This window comes from Coffea arabica, chromosome 2e, assembly GCF_036785885.1.
Source record: "Coffea arabica cultivar ET-39 chromosome 2e, Coffea Arabica ET-39 HiFi, whole genome shotgun sequence".
NCBI classification, from domain to species: domain Eukaryota; kingdom Viridiplantae; phylum Streptophyta; class Magnoliopsida; order Gentianales; family Rubiaceae; genus Coffea; species Coffea arabica.
Window position 1 is genome coordinate 32,026,884 of NC_092313.1, and position 9,333 is coordinate 32,036,216.

General features: G+C 35.1%; 1 protein-coding gene across 1 annotated transcript; it reads left to right on the plus strand.

Moving 5' to 3' along the window:
• The first annotated feature begins 5,763 nt into the window (after nucleotides 1-5,763).
• Nucleotides 5,764-6,243, plus strand: LOC140036224 (L-type lectin-domain containing receptor kinase IV.1-like). The gene has a single exon (XM_072077552.1). The coding sequence runs from the start codon at nucleotides 5,764-5,766 to the stop codon at nucleotides 6,241-6,243; it is 480 nt and encodes a 159-aa protein (XP_071933653.1).
• The last annotated feature ends 3,090 nt before the right edge of the window (nucleotides 6,244-9,333 follow it).

A 9,333-nucleotide genomic window follows, 5' to 3' on the forward strand; every position in this document is an offset into this window, starting at 1 on the left:
CATGCACAAAGATATCGGTAGTTCGTTGATTTTTTTTTTTTTTTTTGGATGGGGAAAGCCTTTTTATTTCTTACTTTCTCAACTCTCCACAATTGTTTTTCTAAATTTATTCGTTACATTTTCAAAACTTTACAAACGGCTTAAACTCGATGGAATGACTTGTTATTTGCTGTCTCTGACTAAATTAACATCCACAGAGTGGTTGAGATTTCTTTTATAGTTTCTGTTGAACCGAAAAAAAAAAAAAAAAAGATGTCTAATTTTCCATCTCAGCAGTTAAAAAAACTTGCAAGATTAGATTTGCATTTTCACTATGTCTATTGGGTCCCATGCTACAGTAAAATCACGCCTTGGTTCCTCAACTGGACAAAGGCGTGTCTTTCAACTTTGTAAAACACTAGCACGCCTTTAATTCCTGAGCTAAGTAATACTTGATAATACGCAAAAACGATCACCAGAATCTCCATGGTAATGGTAGATTTGGACTTTTGTAGGATTCATATTTCAAATGCAGTAAAGTTGCATCCCAGAGGCATATTTAAGACATTTGAAATCCTTCCTTTGGGTTCAGTGTTTAATCTGATTATATTTTCTTTCAAAATTTTGTGCTCAACAGCCACTACTGTGTTGGAGTTCGGCCTAAGAAGTTTTACATGGTACTGGTGAGAAATGAAAATAAGAAGACATACAATCTTCTCTGACAAAGTTTCAAAGAAACATGATACATAACCAAGCATTGGCGGAAGCAGGATTTTAACTTTGAAGGGGCAATTATCTTGCCTATGTGTAGGGATTTCCATTATGAGGGAAAAAAAGGACCCAAAAAAAAGTGGTGCATAACTAAACGTGTCTCTTCTAGTTGAAATGTGATTTTGAAGGGATAACATTCGAAGCATCACCCATCTTTTGTCCTGCGAACAAAACCTACATTCTTTCCCTTAAATTGAAGTGTTATACGTCAATTTAAATTTCATAGTCAAATAAATTAAGGGATAATTTCACAAACCTCCCCAGAGGTTTTTAACAATTATAGAGAGCTCTCCTCAGGTTTTAAAAATTACATATACCTCCCATAATTTTACTACTTAGTAACAATGTACGTCAAATAAGATAGATTTTCTCGCAAAAATCCTAAATTGCCCTTTCGTGTGAAAATAAGAAAGAAAAATATAGTATACTCAATCATTTTCTTCTATACTTTGCACAAAGCAACAAGCCTAATCTCAAACAACTATCCAACCATAAGTTCTAAAACCAAGTAACCATTCAAAAGATCTCAAATTGAATATATAGTATTAATACTTGCCATGTAAAAGAAAAAAAACACACAGACAAACCCCATTGACAACCAATTTTATACTCCAAAATTAAATATCAATGTTCAAATATCTTTTCAATACAAGTTAATCTGATTTAGAACCACCATTGCAAGTTTGCAACCCTCCAATGGCCTTAAAAATATTAATATCTCAAAAGTAAAGAATAAATTTTACCTCCACAATAAAATCATAATAAAAAAATTCTAATTCAATGAAAGAGATCCTTATGTAATTATTGAAATTTTATAAAAATTTTTCTTAAAGTTCAACACATAATTTGCTCCCTCTGTTAATTTTGTAATTTTAATTTGCTAATATTCACAAAAATTGAATATAATAAAAAGAGGTTATATTAACTAGAAAAAAGAGAAGCAAAAACAAATAAAAGATAGAAAAATAGATTTTATTTTGGATTTTGTAAATTTATTCCCTTAAATTTAAAATTTTCTACCAGGAATTATAGGTATTTTACTATACCGGGGGATAACTGTAATTTTTTAAACCCGAGGGGAGCCAAGTGAAATTGTCAAAAATTTCAAAGGAGGTTTCTAAAATTATCCCATAAATTAAATCATTAGTTTAATATATGCCAAAAAAAAAAAAAACTGTTCATTACCGTTACGAACATAAACTTCTAAAACAATATTCTAGAAAGCAAAACATATGATTAATGTATTACCTAACTAAAGGGGAGTGCCCGTGCCCCGCACGGGTGTTTGGTGTCTGTGGAGAAAGAGGTTTTTTTGTTGAACAAACAATAGTACATTGTGAGAAGAAATAAAACTTAGTATGAAAAGATAAATGATATAATCAATCAATTCACACAGCGTTACAATAAAACTGTGTCAAATTAAAGGTCGTTGATAATGCAGAAAAGTAAATCAACACAGAAAGCTAACCTTATTCCAGAATCCCCACCAAGAGCTCTTTCTTGCTATTGCTCCAAACCTATAAGATTATAACCAATCCAGACCAATTGGGGTTAGACAACGCAAAAAATGCTACCTTGCAATTAGGTAATGCAATAAGAGTCGCTAATTGTAGGTACTAAGAACACATCGACAAAATTAAGAGAGAAACTGAAAAATTGGGGGGGAGTGAAATCTAACCTCACGCTAAACCACCAGGAGTAGTTGGGACTGAAGAGCATTCTAAACTGATTAGTATGAAGCCAGGTAGAATTATTCCAATCCTAGAATGCGAATAGGGAGAAACTGATAATCAACCATTTAGGCATTAACATACCAACGGTTCGGCAATTGAATTGGGTGTAATTAATGACGAAATAATAGGTAATTTCGGAGTTGAGTTCGGATGGAAGAGAAAACGATGAGACAAATCGTTGTAGACAAAAGGTAAAAAGGGAAAACTTAACTCCTGAAACTGAAAGGGGATAAACTGACCAACGTTTGTGGCTCATAAATGCAGATTATAAATGATAGAGATATGGGTTCCTACCATTGATAGAGAAATCGTTGGCTTATTTCCTAAATTCGATTGCCATTCAAACGTTTCTGACAAAGCAACATCTCAAATGGTTATCTGCGACTGACAAGGGGAATTATTGGTAGTTAAGAGATATTTCGGTAATTACACCAATACACAAGCATATATGGATTGTACAAAATACGAAAACGGTTGCACACTAATTACACATTCCATCAATACTCAGATGGCTCATCAATGACAACTTTAAATATATTAAAATGGGTCATTTCAGTAAATATACCCAAATACATGCTTCTTTAAATTGTACATAAAGCTTTTAAACTAATACACAACATTTCATATTTTCAAAAAGCCCCCATCTATGCGGTTGAAATTCAACCTATTTTTTGACCAAAACTCAATCTGATATAGTATAAGGATTCAAGTTTGGGAGGCAAGAATTGATATTAAAGTGTGGGGGTGGGGGTTGGGGGTGGAGGGGGGAGGGGAGGACCTGACATGAGAATAGGAGTAAAATTCTTGTAAGCAATCCCCTAAGGTAAAAATCGACAGTTCTCACCCCCTGTTCTGCGGTTGGAACGAACTATTTTTAACTACAATGGAATGAAATTGTAGAATAATGATGAATTTTGGTCTCGAAACTTCGAAATGCAACCTAGAAAGTGTCCTAGGGCTTTGCTAGTTGATTCCAATTCAATAGTATAAAACTCATATCTCCTCCCAAATGTAAAGATTGTGGACTTCAACCCACCTCGATCGGCTTCTGAGCCTTCTCGCTTAGACCCGCTTGACAAGTTTTGACAACTTATTCCACATCAAGAAGCAGTCAATGAAGAAAAAACGTTGACGGTAAAATTTGGAATTGAGAAGACAAGAAGCAGGTGGAAAAGTGGAGGTGGAGCTTTAGGCCCTTATGGAATGAAGGCCGGCAGAATTTTCGGGTACGATGAAATATGTCATGCATGCACATGCACTACAGCAACCAATCTATGGATTAGTATGACAAAAATATACACAAAAAATAACGAGAGTAAAATATCAAGAACTTTGCAGGTGTGCCTTTTCACATAAATCACAATTATTGAATTTGGACAAAATTCAATCAAATATACTATACAATTGTAGATCTATCCAGTGTCAAATTTAATGACAATCCCATGTGACTCTAATAGCAGTTGAGATTTTCGGTATCACTATTCGATGTCAAATCTAATGCCAATTTCACATATCACACGTGGATGAAGAAAATTTGAGTTAAACCAAATCAATTTGAATTATTAAAAAATTAAAGAGTGTGTGACAATTTAAATAAATAGGACGTTTGACAAAAATATAGAAATGATATTGAGTTATCACCAAAAAGTGACATTAAAGATCCCATATGCTTTAGAGATCTTCCATCCGGTTCTTATGCCGGTCAAAAAGGAGAAACGATTTAATCAATTTCTTAGTTTGGTAAAATTCTTATCTTAAGAATATGTATAGAACGAAGCATCAAAACGTAATATCAATGATAATATGCAATCACATAAATGATTTAACAGATGAAATTAAATATGGAGTGTCTTTGTTAGAAAGCTGGTCTTTGTATTGTTTAACTCAATTTTCTTCCAAGTCTGGTAATATCTGGCAACTCAATCTTAAACTATTTAGCAGCCTCGGTGTCAGCCCATGGCCGTAAGACTTATTGCCTAATGTATCGTCCATCATGTCGAAAGACTGGTTCTCCTCGTACAACTGCGAACTTCTTGCAAGGACCACATGATTCGACCGGATGCCGATGCTGTATATTTAAAATTTCGATGTACGATTATATTATAATACTATATTAAATATATATAAAATATTTATTTATATGCATCACATTTTTTATAAATATAGTATTAATACAATATAATTGTGCATTAAATAATGTAATAAAAAAAAACCAGTGGACCGAGTTACACGGAGCCACAATCGCATCGCACCCACATCCACATGATTTTATGGTACAGTTTATTGTTTGTACCTGAGTACGGATTTGGAGTCAATTTGCTTCACTCCCTCGGGAACTTTCCAGCGGCAGCGCCAACGGATTTTCTGTTCTGCATCTTATTTTATTCTTTATCCTATTTTTTATTATATTATTATTTTTCCTACAAAAATATAATGTTTTAGTTCTTTTTATTTTTTTAAAATCCAATAACTATTAATTGAGTAATATAAAAAATTTAACAAACTCAAAAAATCAAAATTCATAAAAAAAAGATTTTTTAAAGAATTTTCTGCTTTTTTTTTTTAATTTCTACTATATATATTACTTTATTGAAACTGTTGTATTTATTTTTTATTCAATTAATAGTATTGGATCTTAAGGAAATAAAAAAAGAATTCAAACATGATGTTTATATAGGAGAAATAGCAATCTAATAAAAAGTGGGATAGAGAATGCTATAAGGTGTGGGACAGAAGATCCGTTGCAAACAGCAACCCTACCTGCCCCAACTACCTCGAGGACTTTCCAACGTGACATTGAAGTTAGAGTCAATTGAAAAGAAAAAAAAGAAACCAACTTCCTCGAGAGGAGTTGGTCACCACATTAATTGTGGGGTGAGAGATCAAAGGTTCAAATCTTTTCTTCCATCAATGTGCCTCAATATGAGATTTGTTTTAAATTCATACGGGTGTGTGGTACACCCGTCTGATTTGATGATAGTTTAGTCCCCCGTCAGGTTCTCCCGAATCAGTTGAGCTACCCCATAGAGTAGGTTCTCCTCCCCCCTCTTAGGAGTAGGAGTGGGTTAGACTAAACTAGATGTTTTTTTACATAAAAAAAAAAGGAATATAAGTAGCAAGAAAATTAATTGAGAAGGATTAATTTTCCAGATTAATTTTCCACGAAAATTAATGAAAAACGCAATAGTAGCAAGAAGATTTAACTAGTTGTCTAAGATAGTAGTTTAAACCTTAAATAGGCTACTAATTGAGAAGGATTTTGCAGCCTAGTATCTTAGCCATGTCATTCACACTAGTAACAACATTCCTGGCCCTTCTTGTAATAGTTCACATAGGAGCTGATTCAGCAGCACCTGATGATGTTGGGTTCATCTATGAAGGATTTCGATCATCAAATCTAAGCCTGGACGGAATAGCCAAAATTACCGACAATGGCCTCTTAAGGATAACCAATATCACCAAGTTACAAATGGGGCATGCCTTCTATCCTGATCCCATCAATTTTAAGAGCACGTCTAACGGCTCAGCATTCTCTTTTTCCACCCAATTTGTGTTTGCAATAGTGCCTCAAGTCTCAGGCCTGAGTGGTCATGGAATGACTTTCGTGATCGCACCAGCAAGACGCCTCCCAGGAGGGCTTCCCACACAGTTCCTTGGCCTCTTTAATGATAGCACCAATGGAAATGCAAGTAATCATGTTTTCGCGGTGGAGCTCGACACTATCCAAACCCATGAGTTTAACGATATCAAACTTGAGTAATTTTCAGGGATTGATAAGTCAGGCAACTACGTTAAATTTGAATTTAGACGATGAAGTGCAGGCTTTATTATTATTCAGTTCACTACTGGATAGTTGGGAAATCATGGCGGTCTCCCTCAGTAATTCAACTCCCAATGGTGTGTTGACCATGGCTATTGCAAAAGAGGTCGTGATGAATGAAGAATTCAGGAGGAAGGAACAAGAAATTGTCTATGAGTCCCAAGCCCTTGTGATAGAAAAGAAATAAAGAAAAGAAAAAAGCAAAAGTAGAGAATCCCATAACAGGAATGACAAATCCAGAGGTAAGTTTGAGTCGTGAAAAAATATTACATGCTATTATTATAAAAAGAATGGGTATTATATGAAAGAGTGCAGAATTTTAAAACGGGATCAAGATGAAAAAAGGGTAAGGCGAAGGAAAAAGATGATAAGGACACTACAGCAGTTGTGGCAACTCATGATGACATGTTCGTGTTCTATGATAATGGTCAGGTGAATATTATTCATTATGACAGTGATTGGATAGTTGATTCGGGTGTATCCTACCATGTTACTGCTCACAGGTATTTCTTCTCAACCTACACCAAAGGAGATTTTGGATATGTTAGGATGGAAAATGAAGTCTCATGCAAAATTGTTGGCATGGGAGACATATACTTGGACACAATACCGGTGCCAACTGATATTAAGAAATGTTCGACATGTTCCTAATATTCGGCTTAACCTTATTTCTATAGGAAAACTTGACGATGAGGGCTACTATAACTCGCAAGGTGGAGGCAAATGGAAACTCAGCAAGGAAATCTCATTGTTGTCAGAGGAAAGAAGCATAGTACCCTCTACGTAATGTAAGCCAAGTTGAGGAAGGGAGAAGTGAATGCAGTTCGTGATTCCTCAATTGACCTTTGGCTTAGGCGACTTGGACACATGGATGAAAAGGGGATTCAGACACTTGTTCGCAAACAACTCCTACCTAAAGTTACAGGTAATGCACTTAAACCTGTGTTGACTGCATTTATGGGAAACAACACAAAGTTGCATTTCAAAATTTCTTTTCATCTTGAAAATTGAATCCGTTAGAATTGGTGCACACTGATATTTGCTATATGAAAGAAAAGTCACTTGGTGGTGCTGTTTATTTTGTAACTTTTATTAATGATTTTGCTAAAAAGGTTTGGTGTTTTGTTTTGAAATCCAAAGATCAAGTTTTGGATGTATTTAAAGACTTTCATAGCAAAGTTGAAAGAGAAACTAGTAAGCAGTTAAAGTGTGTACGTGCTGATAATGATGGTGAGTACAGAGGACCATTTGAAATCTATTACAAGTCCCGTGAGATCAGATTGGAGAAGATTGTGTCAAAAACTCCTCAAGAGACTGGAGTAACAGAGAGGATGAATAGATCCATCAATGAATGGGTCAGATGTATGCTCTCTAATGCTAAGTTGCCAAAATCCTTTTGGGGTAAGGCAATGAGAACTGCAGTTGATTTGATAAATCTTTTTCCATCAGTTCCTCTAGATGGTGATATCCCAGAAAGGGCATAGACGGGAAAAGATGTGTCCTTTAAGCACTTGAGAGTTTTTGGTTGTCGGACATTTGTTCATATTTCCAAATATGAGAGGCTAAAACTTGATATAAAATCAAAACAATGCATTTTCTTGAGTTATGGACATGAAGATTTTGGTTACAGGTTGTATGATCCTATTGAGAAAAAGGTGATCAGGAGCAGAGATGTTATCTTCTTTGAAGATCAAACCATTAAAGACATTGATAAAGGTGATAATTCAAAATCTTCAGATGGTATTCCTACCAGCTCAAATTCATATTCAAATTCAATTCCAGTACCTGTTGATTTTAATCAAGGGGGAGCTGAAATAGAGTAGAGAGAGGATATTAATGATGGTGATAATCCCACTGCTGATAAACTTAGCATGAGGCACCATCTACTCCACCACCACCACCACCACAGGATGAATTTAGAAGATCTACCAGAGAGAGAAGACCTTCTTGCAGATATAATCCTCATGAATATGTGTTATTGACAGATAAAAGAGAGCCAGAGTCTTATTATAAGACTCTAGAGCATGAGAATAAAGAAGATTAGTTACGAGTCATGCAAGAGAAGATGGTGTCCCTGCATGAGAATCACACTTATGAGCTAATGAAATTCCCTAAGAGCAAGAGAGTTCTAAAAAATAAATGGATCTACAGGTTGAAAACTCAAGAGTACAGTTCACAACTAAAGTACAAAGCGAGATTGGTTGTGAAGGGATTTAGTCAAAAAGAAGTGTATAGATTTTGAAGAAATCTTCTCTCCTGTGATAAAAATGTCATCAATTCGAGTTGTTCTTGGTATTATAACCGTTTGAATTTGGAGATCGAACAACTTGATGTGAAGACAGCCTTCTTGCATGGCGACTTAGAAGAGGAGATCTACATGGAGCAATCGGAGGGGTTCAAAGAAAGTGGCAAGGAAAATTTTGTATGCCGTTTCAAGAAAAGTTTGTATGGGTTGAAACAGGCATCGAGACAGTGGTATAAGAAATTTGACTCTTTCATGACAGATCATGGGTACCACAGAACTACATCTGATCACTGTGTTTATGTGAAAATTTTTCAGATGGTGATTTTGTTGTTCTCTTACTATATGTTGATGACATGTTGATTGTTGGCCGTGATACTATAAAATTGACAGGTTGAAAACGGAGTTAAGTAAATCCTTTGCAATGAAGGATTTGGATCCGACTAGACAGATACTGGGGATGAAAATCTCACGTGACAGGCAAAATGAGAAGCTTTGGTTGTTTTAAGAAAAATACATTGAGAAAGTACTCAATAGGTTTAACATGATTAAGGCTAAGGAAGTTTCAACTCCACTTGCAGGTCACTTTAAACTGAATATTAAGTAGTGTCCTACAAGTGAGAAAGATAAAGAAGACATGAAGAAGGTTCCTTATGCTTCGACTGTTGGTAGCTTGATGTGTGCTATGGTTCGCATCAGACCAGATACTGCTCATGCAATTGGAGTAGTCTGTCACTATCTTTCTAATCCTGGTAAGGAGCATTGGAATGCTGTCAAATGAATTTTCA

Excerpts from the sequence above, each read along its gene's own strand:
- LOC140036224 (XM_072077552.1), top strand. The coding sequence starts at position 5,764 with ATGTCATTCACACTAGTAACAACATTCCTGGCCCTTCTTGTAATAGTT.